General features: G+C 37.7%; 1 protein-coding gene across 1 annotated transcript in view; it reads right to left on the reverse strand.

Annotated features, from left to right (window-relative positions):
- LOC133773479 (ankyrin repeat domain-containing protein 26-like) overlaps positions 1-15,473 on the reverse strand; it is a 121,477-nt gene that overhangs the window by 3,984 nt on the left and 102,020 nt on the right. Inside the window, exons 18-20 of the mRNA XM_062210807.1 lie at positions 6,203-6,334; positions 1,606-1,688; positions 1,204-1,297 (exon numbers count right to left, since the gene is read on the reverse strand). Coding sequence (XP_062066791.1) covers positions 1,204-1,297; positions 1,606-1,688; positions 6,203-6,334 — 309 coding nt within the window. The remainder of the gene's footprint in view (positions 1-1,203; positions 1,298-1,605; positions 1,689-6,202; positions 6,335-15,473) is intronic.

Here is a 15,473-nt window from a genome sequence, read left to right on the forward strand (position 1 = left end):
GTTAAGATGTGGCTAGCACTGTGGCATAGCAGGGGAGGCCACCGCCTGCAGAGCCAGCATCCCATGTGGTTGCCAGTTCAAGACCTGACTTCTCTACTTCCAATACATCTCTCTGCTATGGCCTGGGAAAGCAGTGGGGGATGGCCCAAGGCCTTGGGCCCCTGCACCCCCACATGGGAGACCTGGAAGATGCTCCTGGCTCCTGGCTTCAGATCGGCACAGCTCTGGCCGTTGTGGCCATCTGGAGAGTGAACCATCAGATGGAAGACCTCTCTCTTTCTCTCCCCCCCTCTCTCTCTCCCCCTCTCCCCCTTTTTGCCTCTCCCCCTTTCCCTCTCCCTCTCTCTGACTCTCCTGCTCTCTTTGTGTAACTGTGACCTTCAAGTAAAATAAATAAATCTTAAAAAAATAAAGTGTGTTAAGATGAAGATTGCAATGTGATTATTTCCCAAGTATGGAATTAATTACTACTGTTTGTATGTATCAGTATCAATGACTTCTTTACCTCAAAACTTCAGAAGTGGAACAGTGTCTTTACCTTAAATATCTCTTGGGTTTTTTAATTCCTGAATATAATGGTATTATTTAGCTGATAAGCAGATACAGTTATGAGCTATATGGTTTTATATTCAATATGTAGCCATAATCAAATCTAACTGCATTTTCTTTCAGGGAGTTTAAAATCACTTTATTGTCCCTGGTATTTATAATTCCCTGTACCTTGTGATTTTCATATTCACTCCATTTTAAAATGCAGCTGCTTTGAATTGTAGCCCCATGCTTTCCTAGTCCTTTTAAAATTGTTTGAGTTCCTTTATTCAAGTCATCAACTAACTCCAAAGACCAATTCTATAATTTGAGCCTTGTCCACTTTACTGAGGTCATTTTTACTTTATCTCTTACTTCTATTTACTTCTCATAGACTGTATCTTCAACCACACACTCATAAGCACTCACTTTACGAGGATTACTTTTAGAGACAGTCTGTTTTGTACTTGCTATGTTGGTTCTTATGGATGTGTCTTTGAAACTAATGTTGTTTTCTAATCTGTGGGGCAGCATCACCCTAAGGATGTTGAAGAGCATAGGAATACATTAAATTATTTATTGATGACGCTTTTCACATTATCAAAAATTTTCTCACAATTTTCAATTAGAAACTAAAAACTCCATGCGCTAAGGCAGACATGGAGATGGACTTACTAAAATTAGTCTTGTGAGATTTTCCTGAAGATGTTCAATTGTGCCCTCTTGTTTTTTGATTATTTCCTTCAACTTGGAATTTTCACATTCAAGCCTAAGATGTAATTAAAAATCGTTATTCGCACATAACCTAAAGAGACACATAACTGAAGAATCACCAACATATTACAAGCAAAGTTCATAAAAATTTAACAAGCAAATGATTGGTGACAGTGTATCAGTTTTAGGTGTGTTTTTTGGATAATGTACCATATTTAAATATGTATATAAAAGTATACATTTAATACACCTTAAAGCTAACATTTCCCTCACTTCACATAAATGTATTTAGATCAAAACTGCTCTATATATCATAGTTTACATCTTAAATGGTTTATAAAGACTCATTATTTTGCATGGTACTTTGAATTGCAGATTGTCAGATGTTCTTTTGACTTTTCAACACTGTTTTCAAATTCCTGGTGTCGTGCTTCTGCTTCTTGGAACTAAAAGGAAGAAATAAAGAAACACAAACTTTATTAGTACCTTTTAAAAATCACTTCATTATCTGGTTTTACAATGAAATTGTATTAGAGCACAGTAACATCTCATCACTTGCACATTATTCATTACTATGTTTGTATTGTAATGGCAGAGATGAGTTCTTGAAACAGGGATTATATGCCTCACATCCAAAACACTACTATCTGCTCTAGATTTATTACTATTTTTTTTTTGACAGGCAGAGTGGACAGTGAGAGAGAGACAGAGAGAAAGGTCTTCCTTTTGCCGTTGGTTCACCCTCCAATGGCCGCCGCAGTAGGCGCGCTGCGGCCGGCACACCGCGCTGATCCGATGGCAGGAGCCAGGTGCTTCTCCTGGTCTCCCATGGGGTGCAGGGCCCAAGCACTTGGGCCATCCTCCACTGCACTCCCTGGCCACAGCAGAGAGCTGGCTTGGAAGAGGGGCAACCGGGACAGGATCGGTGCCCCGACCGGGACTAGAACCCGGTGTGCCGGCGCCGCAAGGCGGAGGATTAGCCTAGTGAGCCGCGGCGCCGGCCTAGATTTATTACTATTGATTTCATGCTCCAGTAACATTTCATAGAGAGGTGGCATGCCAATGAAATTGGTCCCAAACACATTTCACACCAAATCTTTGCTTTCACCATTGGAAATGGAATCCAATGGGGAACATGACGTCCAAAGTACTGCATAAAACTTTCATTAATTACAGTAAGTGACAGCATTATTTTACCCACAAGTTAAAGATTACTGCCTCTTGGTTCTACGTCATGGGCAACAAGGCTAAAATACAACACACAGAGGATTCCTAGATTGAGCTGCAAACATCTTATGTGACCACCAGAGACAGGTGAAAGCCACACCTACAAATACTGGAATCTATGGTTAAATCAAGTTTCTCAAATCAGATTATTCCTGTGCTTCTTTAGCAAGCAATCTGAGGGTAGAGTAAGGTTATTATAATTTTCCCTATGAGAATTGCTATAGGCAGAACATAAAGGCCTATGGGATTTTAAATCTCATTTTTGGCTATATATTAAAGGAATGTACATTTAGATTCTTCTCCTCAGTGAATAACATATGAATATTTGATAGATAAATTCTCTACTGGAGTCAAATATTTTAATTTTGTATTCATTTGCATAAAAGTCATTTAGAGTATTAGAGTTATCCTGAAGCTTTATTCATAATGCTTATGTTAATGTCTTAAAGAAAAAAATTGTTATGGTATAGTGGGTTTAATTTTATCCTAACAACTGTGAAGCTAAAATATTTTACTAGGAAAAGTGAGGGAAAAACGACAGGCAGAATAGATCATGCCCCCCAAGAAAAAATTATATTCAGAGATTATCTGCCATGAAAATAAACAAATGTAGTATTAAGGGCTAAATTATTCTGCACAAACTTGATGACAAGCACAGGAAAGAGTGAGGACTCTTGAGATTCAAGTCTCACAAGAGGAAAAGCCTACTGACAAAAGGGAAACTTTGTGTTTTGTCTGAAAAAAGAGGTTAGATGAACAGAAACTAAACAGAAAGAGCAGCCAGAAAAAGTTGGAAAGATTGGGAAATATGCCCAGTGAACTCAGAGTTTGATTAAATTCAGTGGTAAGGAAGGAAAAAGTATTTCCACACAACTTGAAAAAGAATGTTTCAAAAAAGTACAAAGAGGGCATTGGAATCATGGCGTAGCAGGTAAAGCCACTGCCTGCCATCACTGGCATCCCTAATGAGTGCTGGCAGGTGTCCTGGTTTTTCCACTTATAAGCCAGCTCCCTGCTCATGGCCTGGGGAAAACTGCAGAAGATGGCCAAAACGTAGGCCCCCATCACCCACGTGGGACCTGGATGAAGCTCCTGGTTCCTGGAGTTGCCTACCCTCTTCCCAAACATCACAGCCCTCTGGGGAGTGAATCAACAGATGGAGCTTCTCACTCACTGTCTCTGTCTCTCAATCTCTCTAACTCTTTTAAATAAATAAATCTTTTAAAAATTAAAAAATGGAAATTGAAACAACTTAAATATTCATAATAGGTGAATGGACAGTTCATAAGCATAATAGTCTTCTACTACAGAACAAATTTACTTGACAAAATATTAATATATACTAAAGCATGGATGAGGATTAAAAATTGTTTACTAAGTAAATGAATCCAGCCACACATGGCTACACATTAGAAAACTCTGTTTATATAAAATTTAAATTTGGAAAGAAAAGGAAAATCTTTGAAGACAAATCTCAGAATGGTGTGTGCATAAGTCTAGGGGAGACAGAGCAAATAAAGGGGTGATTGATGCATGTGTGTTATAGGCTCTCTTTTCAAGTTGATCAATGTATTCTAAAATTGATGTGGTAGGGGTTACATAACTTCGGGTATCTAATGAAGGACACCAGATTTTATTAGTTTCAGTGGGTGAACTCTGTTATAAGAAACAAGTGAGGCCGGTGCCGTGGCTTAACAGGCTAATCCTCCGCCTTGCAGCACCGGCACACCGGGTTCTAGTCCTGGTTGGGGCGACGGATTCTATCCTGGTTGCCCCTCTTCCAGGCCAGCTCTCTGCTATGGCCCGGGAAGGCAGTGGAGGATGGCCCAAGTGCTTGAGCCCTGCACTCCATGGAAGACCAGGAGAAGCACCTGGCTCCTGGCTTCGGATCAGCATGATGTGCCGGCCGCAGCGGCCATTGGAGGGTGAACCAACGGCAAAAAGGAAGACCTTTCTCTCTGTCTCTCTCTCTCACTATCCACTCTGCCTGTCAAAAAAAAAAAGTGAAGATACTTTTAAAATTTTGCACAAAAATGGACTTAATAAGTGAGTTAGAGTGCAAAAGTTTAAAAAATAAACGTGCATGTTTTCACTGTGAACATTTCTTAAGAACTTCATGGAGTTAGAAATTTGCCAGGGGATTCCAATACAATCCCATCAAGGTGGCATGTACCAATGCCATCTCACTAATCCAAGTGATCAATTTTAGTTCACAATTGATCATACTGATAGGTCTAAGAGTCAAAGGGATCACACAAACAAGACTAGTGTCTGCTAATACTAACTGATAGAATTAAAAAGGGAGAGAAGGATCCAACATGGGAAGTGGGATACACAGCAGACTCATAGAATGGCAGATGTCCTAAACAGCACTCTGGCCTCAGAATCAGCCCTTAAGGCATTCAGATCTGGCTGAAGAGCCCATGACAGTATTTTAGCCATGGAAAGCCAAGACACTCTGGGAAAAAAAAATAGGACCTAAATGAAAGATCTCTGCAAGTGAGATTCCAGTGGAAAGAACGGGGCCATCAAAGAAGGAGGTACCTTTCTCTGAAGGGAGGAGAGAACTTCCACTTTGACTATGACCTTGTCTAAATAAGATCGAAGTCAGTGAACTCAACAGGCTTCCATAGCCTTGGCAATTCATGACTAGAGCCTAGGGAGATTACTGATGCCATAAACAAGAGTGTCAAATTGTTAAGTCAACAACAGAAGTCACTGTGTACTTACTCCTCTTGTAGGATCTCTGTCCTTAAATGTGTTGTCCAATGTGAAGTAATGCTATAATTAGTACTCAAACAGTATTTTACACTTTATGTTCTGTGTGGGTGCAAACTGATGAAATCTTTACTTACTATATGCTAAATTGATCTTCTGTATATACAGATAATTGAAAATGAATCTTGATGTGAATGGAATGGGAGAGGGAGTGGGAGATGGGAGGGGTGCGGGTGGGAGGGAAGTTATGGGGGAGAAAAAGCCATTGTAATCCATAAACTGTACTTTGGAAATTTTTATTTACTAAATAAAAGTTAAAAAAAAGGAAAAAAAAAAGAACTTCATGAAGACCCATAGCATCTCAATAAATCAATTTTAAAAACACAGTGAGACATTATCAAATTGATTTAATTATATTTTCAGATTATATCCTACACATGATCTGAACATTTACATGTATAAGTATGTGTGTGCATAAGGAGAAAATGCATATTTCTTCAGATTATTACCCAATCAAGATATTTGCATTTTCAGAAAAGTATAACTAAATTTTTGTGGAATTTACTTTTAAACACATGAAATTAAACACATAAGTTTTGTATCCTTTCATATAAGTGAAAATAAGAAGAGAATTGTTTGGAAAACTATACTAAATTTTAACTTCAAATTTTATCTACCCTGTTTGACCACAGCAACTGATACAACAAAAAGGTGTTATCTAACAGAAAAAGGTCTCTAACATCCATGAAAAGTGATGTACAATTCTCAATCTACTAAAAGGTAAATATTATTATTTTTAAATTTATTTGTTATACAGGCTTCATATATTTTAAAAATAATGTAATTATTAGTAAAATGGGTAGATTGAAAGAGTTTAAAGTACACTGTAATGACACAATTGTACTAAACTTGCAAGGGCAATAATAAAGAATTCTGTGGTTACTGAAGCGTGTTTCCTAAGACATTATTCATCCAGCTAAATGTTTCCTGTTGACATGTTAAATATCACACTTACCTGTCTTTGCATTTCACCTAATTTATTCTTCAAATCATTTATTTCATGTGATATACATCCCAGCGAAGTCTCCGAGGTAGACTCTCTTTTCTGAGTTTTGTCAATTTGTTTTCCAAGGTGTTTCACACCTACCTGTTAGAGTATTTCTGTTACTATTTTATAAATCACCTTATTTTTATATAATGCCTATAATACTAAATTCAAGGATACCTACATCAGTCCCATACTTGTGGTAGCTTATAACTTTTTATCTTTAGGATGGCGCATAAGTGATACACATTCCATAGGATACACACTTTAAATCTTTTCCTAAGCTACCAATATGCCATTTTGTACCATCTCAGAGTACTGGGCAACAGCAGGGAACTGCAGCTCCCAGACAACCACACAATCACAATGGAAATGACCAACACTTAATACTGTACTGTGTTACAAAGCTAGGATGTTGAGGCTAGATGTATTAAGTGCATTTTCTACTCATGTTATTTTCCTGTTTACAATGAGTTTATCAGGGGATCACCTTATCAAATGCCAAGGAGTATCTCTGCTTTGAGTAATATCCCATGTATCAATTCCCCCTTCTTTTCATGTCTAGACATTCCTGTTGATTACTGATCTCAAGTAACACAAAATGCTATATTCCTACACAAACAGTATTACATTGCCTAAGCAAGAAATGTGGTTTATTGTTTCTCCTGATCAATTGGCATTTAGCAACCTACTGAAGTACCACAGCATTGAGTATGTACTGGTGTGGATCTAGTGTTGAATTGTTTCCATTTGCAAATTTAATAACTCGAGTTCTACTCATTCTCAATTCTATGCTCAAAGCCTTTTGAAAGAGTCTTATCTCAGAAAAAGAGTGAAATTCTAAAGGCCTTAAGGCCCCAGGCTATAGATAGGAATCTTTCTCTCCCAAGAGACATTTGGTTCTTGATAGCATCATTCATGAACCATGTGAAGTTATCAGCTCAAAAATTAGCTTGATATATTTGTATCAAATTTCATGACCCATGTGTGTGGCCTTGGCAGGGTCATATCAAATGATTAGGTAGGGGCTGGCACTGTGGCATGGTGGGTGGGGCTGCTGCCTGTGGTACTAGTATCCCATGTGGATGCCGGTTGAAGTCCTGGCTGCCCCCTTCTGATCCAGCTCTCTGCTGTGGCCTGGGAAAGCAGTGAGGATGGCCCAAGTCCTTGGGCCCCTGCACATGTGTGGGAGACCTAGAAGAAGCTCCACCTCCTGGCTTTGTATTGGCACAGCTCTGGCTTTTGCAGCCAACTGGAGACTGAACTAGCAGATGGAGGGTCTCTCTCTCTCTCCCTCTCCTCTCCTTTTCTCTCTGTGTAGCTCTTTCAAATAAATAAATACATTTTTAAAAACAACGATTACACAGTGGATGATCCCCAACACTGCTCTAGGGAAACCTGGTCTTCAAACTCCTTCCTGATATCAGTTCCTGCAACACTCTTCGCTTTCTCACACAACTCTTAGTCATTAATCATGAGAGTTTCATATACCTCTGAAACTGGAGATCCAATGCCTAATCTATGAGTCACAGTACAGTCTTTGTACTGAACAAGTTAAACACAAACAACAGGAATGGAGTGTTGAAATGAAAACAAGCAAATTATTTGTTTCACTTTGTGTTACTACGTGGAGGCAAACTGTTGAAATCTTTACTTAATATATGTTAAATTGATCTTCTGTATATAAAGAGAACTGAAAATGAATCTTGATGTGAATGGAAGGGGAGAGGGAGCGGGAGGGGGAGGGTTGCGGGTGGGAGCGAAGTTGGGGGGGGGGGAAGCCATTGCAATCCATAAGCTGTACTTTGGAAATTTATATTCATTAAATAAAAGTTTAAGAAAAATAAAAATGTCCAAAATGAAATGTAAAGTATCAATGACTAAATGAAAGTGGATTTGGTAAGAAAATCCAAATTTTTGCAAAGTCCAGAATTTATTAGGAGATTCCATTGAAGAATGACCCACATCAATTGATACTGAGACATCTTCATGTTTAAGACAAATTGGCATGAATGAAAATAAAATTACACCATCTAAAATCATAAAAAGGGGGCCAGCACTGTGGCATAGTGGGTAAAGCCACCAGTTGCATTGGCAACATCTCATATAGGTGGCAGTTCATGTCTTGGCTGCCCCATTTCTGACTCAGCTCTCTGCCATGGCCTGGGGAAGCGGTAGATGGTCCAAGTCCTTGGGCTGCTGTCCCCATATGGGGGACCTGGGAGAAGTTTCTGGCTCCTGGCTCTTGGCTTTGGAATGGCCCAGCTCCAGCCATTGAGGCCATTTGTGGAGTGATCCAGCGGATGGAGGTTCCTTCCTCTCTATCTCTCTGCCTCTGCCTTTCTGTAACTCTGCCTTTCAAATAAATCACATATCTATATGCAAATATATACATATATAGATATGTGAAGCTCAAAGGAAAAGTATTGTCAGATGCAAAATCTATGCTTTAGTTCATCAGGACATGTAGGGGGAACTGTCAAGGCAACCCAGCAAACTGAATGTTTAAATTCCTAATAAGCCTTCTGTGAATGAGCATTTCTGTCAACATCATCAGAGTTAAAATATGCCATGATAAAGGCATGAAAATTAATATTTAGGAGTATAAAATCCTTTTTATGAGTCTATATGTATGAGCACTAACAATTTTCTAACTTAAAATTTCACTGGTAGAACAGTGTCTTTAAGTAAAATATTGCCTAGGACCATCTTTTTTCCCCCTGGAGACAAAGTATGTTTCTGAGCTATTGAGCACACACTTTTTTAAATTACCTGGCTCTGTATGTGACCATATTCAGCTATAACTGATTCATAGACTTGGTGCATTTTAAATTATTAAATTATTTGATTTGTGCTGGTATAGCTTTTATTTTTGGTTCCGATTTAATATCAATGTCCCTTTCAAATGCAGAAGCCTTCAAATTTTAGTCCTTTTTCAAATCCTTTAAAGATGTTCTCACTATTCCTTAAATACCATGCCTTCAGATCAGACTGCTTAGAAATGTTTCCTCTTTATTAAGCTCATCTTTAATCTCCTTCTTCACTACTCACAGATGACATACTGAATCACACAATAACATTCACATAATGTAGACAACTCAAATTTTGAACTTTATGTTGATTCTTATCAGTATATCTTTGAGTGAAACGTTGTTTTCTCATCTTAGGGGTAAGTTCATTCATAGGATGTTGACCAGAATAGTTTGTGTTGTTTGCTTTTCTAAGGCAAATCTTTCACAAGGGCCAGATTATGGTTTCTCTGTGCTTTCTTTTTAATAGTTCTCTCTTCTATAGAGATATGACCCTAAGGAAGCCTTCTGAGATTGTTTCCAGATATGTTCAACTACATCAATTATAGCCAACTGGAGCTAGGTCTACTTCCCAAAGCAGATTCTTCACTTCAAAATTGTGTCCACGAAATATCTTACTCAAGGTACTCTCTGGTAGAGATATACATGGGATGAGAACCTTTGGCAAAATTAGAAACTACTGATTGTGTTGGTTGAAAGCTGTTTCTTATTTAACTTTTGATTTATAGTTACTAAGGATTCTAATAGATTATGAATTAACTTTTCTACATGGATTTAGAGAAAATCACGAATTGGGAACAAGGACAGTTATAAATGTAGATTAACTGCATCAAATTTTGAGTGTCTACGTTTTTAGCATATTTCTGTATGACAACTGTGTAAAGGGATACCTCCTGGCATTTTCAATCACAGAAGTCCACACATATCAACATAATGTCATGTCATATATAGGGAACTATTTTATTATAGGTCTAGTTAAATAATCTTTCAAAGTTCTCTAAGTCATGAGAAAGACCAGTCAACCCACATTTCTAGATCTCTAATTATGTGTATCTGTACAGTTCAATTGTACTGCAGCCATTTTGCTTTCAACCCTTAGTAGAATCAGCTGTCTTACTGCTCAATATTAGAGCACCCATGCAATCCACAATTACTTCTGCTAAAGAGACAACATGAATCACAAGAGAATCCTGCTGTCTTGATAAATAGTTACATAGTACTCAATAAATATCAGTAAAGTAGGATCTTGGACTACACATCAATCTTTATTACATTTAAGTAAGTTTTTGTAAAGGCTGATGAACACAGATCAACTAGGAGAACTTGTTTTCCTGAACTTCTAGCGTTCAGAGCAGAGTTATTACTCAATAAGGTGATACTAGAATGGTCATTTTTTTTTCACTTTTCTCTGATATCTCCTTCTTTTCAACATCCAAAGAGGAAAACACATTCCCAGCAGGAAAAAAAGTTAATGCAATTACTTGCTATCCTTCTGGATAAGGAATAAAACATAAAATCAATAGTAATTATTTCCCATAATCCTACTGTATACTTTTGATTTCAAAAGAAATTCAGAACTCCAAATTTAATAGCCAGTTGCTTCTTAGCATCTTAGGAAATAAGAACTATTAAATTTTAGAAACTATTAAATAGTCTAGAAAATATTAACAGTGATTCCAAGTGACAGATGTATACCAGTGTCCACAGCAGCATTACACATGGAAGTCAAAAGGCGTAAATAATCCAACGTTTACCAGTGAATTAAGAGTTATACAAAATGTAACATACTCAAATATTGCTTTCAGATTACAAAATTTAAATTAAAACCTTATTAGCAGAATCATTAAAGTTATAAATTCAAGTGTGTCTATAAAAAGTTAAAAATATTTATTTATACTACCTAGAGCAAGTAAGATCCTTACGAATATGGTGAATGCATTTATCAGGGGTAGAGAATGTAATCTTTATAAGAAAAGGCTGCTGTGGCTCACATACAACTGGGTGAATTTCCTGGAGACATCAATTCCTGGACCCCACTGACTTTGAGTCTGACCTGCAGGGTTGGTAGGTGGCAGATGGCTTCATTGCTGAATTTAACCAAAAGTTAAAGAAGAACCATTCCCAATTCTTTTTAAATTGCTCAAAACAACTGAAAGGGATGCAATCATCCCAAAGTCCTAGGAGGGCAGCATCACCTTAATTCCAAAACCAGAAAAAGCACACACAAAGAAAGAGAACTATAGACCAAAATCCCTTATGAACATAGATGCCAAAATCTTCAGCAAAATGCTAGCTAATCTAATCAAAAACACATTAAAAGGATTGTTAAACTATACTAAGCAAGATTAACCCTTGGTATGCAGAGATGGTTCAACATAAACAACACAATAAACATGATATATTATGTTAACAAATGGATAAATAAAATCCTTAGGTTTATCTTGATACAGATAAAGAATTTAATAAAATACAATGACTTTTCATCATAGAAACCTTAAGCAAACTGGGTATAGTAGAAACATATCTCAACACAAGGCAGTATATGAGAAACCAACGGCAAGCAACATATTGAATGGAACAACACCCAAAGAATTTCCACTAAGATTTAGAACAAGAACAAGAATGCCCACTTTCACCATAGAAAAGCAACACACAAAAATCAACAGCCTTTGTATAAAAAATGCCATGACTATACAAAGATCTTCTACCATCAATCCCATTCACAAGAGCTACAAAAATTTAACAGCCTTGGGGTACAACTAACCAAAGATAGAAAACATCTGTACAGTAAAACTCACAAAACATTAAGGAAAGAAATAGAAGACACAAAAAATTGAACAAAATCTCCCATATTCACTAATTGGAAGAATGAATACCATCAAAATGTCCATGCTACTCAAAGAAATTCACACATTCAATGTGATCCCTATCAAGATAACAAACGTGTTCTCTCATATCCAGAAAAAAATGACCTAAAACACATGTGGAATCCCAAAAAACTCCAAATAGCTAAACCAATTGCACAAAATAAAAACAAAGCTGGAGGCATCATGATACAGGATTGGAAGACATATTACAGGGCAGTTATTATCAAAAAAGGCTGGTGCTGGCACAATAATAGACAGGTAGAAAAATGAAACAGATTAGGGACCTCAAAAGTTAATACACATGGATACAAACAAGTCATCTTTGACAAATTAGCTAAAATCATTCCTCGTAGAAATGACAAACTCTTCAACAAACGGTATGGGAAAATTGGATCTACACGTGTACAAGTGTGAAACCAGAACTCTACCTTACACCTTACCCCAACAATCAACTCAGAATAGATAAGGGTATATCTTATAAGAGGTATATATTTGCATTGTTGTTGAGTTCATGTTCAAATAAAATTTCACATTTTAGGCAAGAGACATAGCAATGTAAGTGATCTCCTATACTAGTTGGACTGAATCCTTCTTTATACTCAACCATTCAGCATGGCAGCAAACTTGGAGCAGGAAACTCAGAATGTATCCCCAGCTCTTTGTAAACCTTTCACTAATTTCATTAGTTTGTGATACTTTTTTCAGTTTATAATTGATAAATTACCTTATCTCTGTACCATTGAGTGGGCAATGATTATGAAATACAATGCAAATAGCACCCCATCAGACTCTATGGCTAAATCAAGTTTCCAAATCACATCATTCTTGGGTTTCTTTTGCAGTGTTCTGAGAATAGAGCAGAGCTCCATGGCTTGCTAAGGAAAACTGTGGCTTTTCCACTGGTAAAGAACATAAATCTATTAATCCCATTTCTTGCTACATAATAAAGGGACCTAGACTTAGATTTTACTTTCTCTTGATGTGTAAAGCATGCACATTCTATTCTTCACTAGGATTAAGTGCTTTTAATTGCATATTCAATGGCTTGAATGTATTTAGAATGAAAGCTATATCCTAAAGATTTAATCATAATGTTTATGTAAATTTCTCAAAGAAGAAATAGGTGATATGGTATGGAGTACTTAATGTTATCCCAGCAACTATTCAGCTAAAACATTTTCAATCTATACAAAGATAAGTGATGCACATAACATACTCTCCACTCAGGCAGCTTAATAGCACATTCTCCCCTTAGACAAGATTATCTTTTGTGGAGATAAATAAAAACAATATTAAACTAGGGAAAGGTTGTTCTGTACACACAATGTGACAAGTACTTGAAAGAGAAATGCTCCTAACAGTCAAAAGTGTGACAGAAAGCCACATAACACAAAGAGAATCTGGAGCTCGATCTGAATACATCAGTGTAGAGAAGAGCAGAAACTAAGAATTGTGAAGTACAACATGAAGAAAGTTGGAGAGATAGAGAAAGTGGCCAAAAAATCCCTCCGTCTTTGTTTAAGTCCACAGCCAAGGAAGTAAAGGCTTGCGTTTATAAAATAACTTGGAAATGAACGATCACAGTAGCATGATTAACAGTGGTCAGAATGTGAAATTAATCTAAATGTTCATCAGCTGATGAAAGGCTAACCCATACAACTAGAATAGTATTTTAGATTTTCGTAGGGGATGGCACTGTGACCTGAGGTGCCAACATCCCATATGGGCTCCAGTTTGTGTCCCACTACCCCTCTTCCAATCCAGCTCTCTGCTAATGGCATGGGAAAGCAGTGGAAGATGACTCAAATATTTGGAACCCTGCACACATGTGGGAGACCTAGAAGAAGCTCCTCAATCTGGATCATTCCAGCTTCAGCCATTGCAGCCATTTGGGGAGTGAACCAGTGGAAGAAGACCTCTCTCTGCCTCAACTCTGCTTCTCAAATAAATAAATCTTCTTAAAAATAATATTATAGAAAATTGTTTGGCAATAAAAGAAATAAATACTGATAGATGCTTCATCACCGATGAATCCTTTTTATGCTTAATGAAAGAAGCTAGCCATTAAGGGCTACATAGTGTAATATTCTGTTTACATGAAATTTCCAACAAGTAAATCTTTAGACACAAAACATAGATATTTGATTGCCTAGGATTAGTGAAGATCGAGGCATAATGGGTAAGCAATTTAGGGCTTTTCTTCAGAAGAAGGGCACTAGGCAATGATTAAGGGTTCAATTCAACAGGAAGAAGTGCCTACAATAAATATATACACACCTAATTACAGGGTACCTAGCTATTTAAAAGAAATGTTAATGAATCTAAATGAGACACAGACTCCCATACAATAGTAATTGGATCTTCAATACCCCGCTTTCAGCAATGGACAGATCAACTAGACAGAAAATCATCAAGCAAACAACAGTTAATCAATACTATAGAACAAATGTGTCTAATGGATATCTACAGAACTTCTCATCCTGCAATTGCAGAATACACATTCTTCTCACCAGTGCATGGATTTTTCTCTAGGATAGACCACAGGCTAGGCCATAAAGCAAGTCTCAGCAAATTCAGAATAATCAAAATCATACTGTACATCTTTTCAGCCCACAATGGAATGAAACTAGAAATCAACAACTCTAGAATCTCTAGAGCATATGCAAACATATGGAGACTGAACAACATGCTCCTGAATAACAGTGGGTCACAGAAGAAATCAAAAGAGAAATCGAGCCCAGCTGCCGGCGGGGACTCCAGTGGTCCTTGGGTGCTAGGCGCGGTGCCAGGCAGGGGCTGTGCAGCCTCAGGAAAAGACTCAAGAAAAAAACTGCAGAGGAAACGCTTCCGGATCCAGTGGATGTGACACAGACGACCTACAGGGAGCCCACTGCGTGGAAAACCAACCGAGGGAGACGATCCGAGCGGCGGGAGACGAGCCACAGAAACTCGCCAGCGCGGGAACCAACGGAGGAGGGTAAGACCTCAGAAACCCGAGACATTGGGAGGGGGAGGAACAGAGGCCTCTCCCTTCACTCACCAAGCAAAACAAAGAGCACCGCGATTTTACATATGTAAAGCGCAGCCAAACTCAGTAACTTCAGCAAAACTCGAGAACACATTGAGGGCTGCATAAACTCTTTGTGTGGTCCCAGGGGTAGATCAAACGAATACTCACAGAGGCAAGATTGTGTGGTCCCAGGGGTAGATCAAACGAATACTCACAGAGGCAAGATTTCAACTACCCTCAACCTACTCCCAACTGAGTCAAAAAAAAAAAACAAAACCATAAATTATCTCCAACATGCCAAACAACAAACACAGAAGCCGAGGTAACAAGAGCAAGGAAGACACTATGATGCCCCCAAATGAACAAGACACCCCAATCCAAGATTATGAAGATGAAGAGATAGAGGAAATGCAAGAAGCAGATCTCAAAAAAATGATAAGAACATTAAGAAGTTCTCAAAAACAAATTCTTGAACTACAGAAATCCTTAATGGACAAGATAGAAAATCTCTCCCATGAAAATGAAATATTAAGGAGAAATCAAAATGAAATGAA

The sequence above is a fragment of the Lepus europaeus genome, chromosome 14 (assembly GCF_033115175.1).
Source record: "Lepus europaeus isolate LE1 chromosome 14, mLepTim1.pri, whole genome shotgun sequence".
NCBI classification, from domain to species: Eukaryota; Metazoa; Chordata; class Mammalia; order Lagomorpha; family Leporidae; genus Lepus; species Lepus europaeus.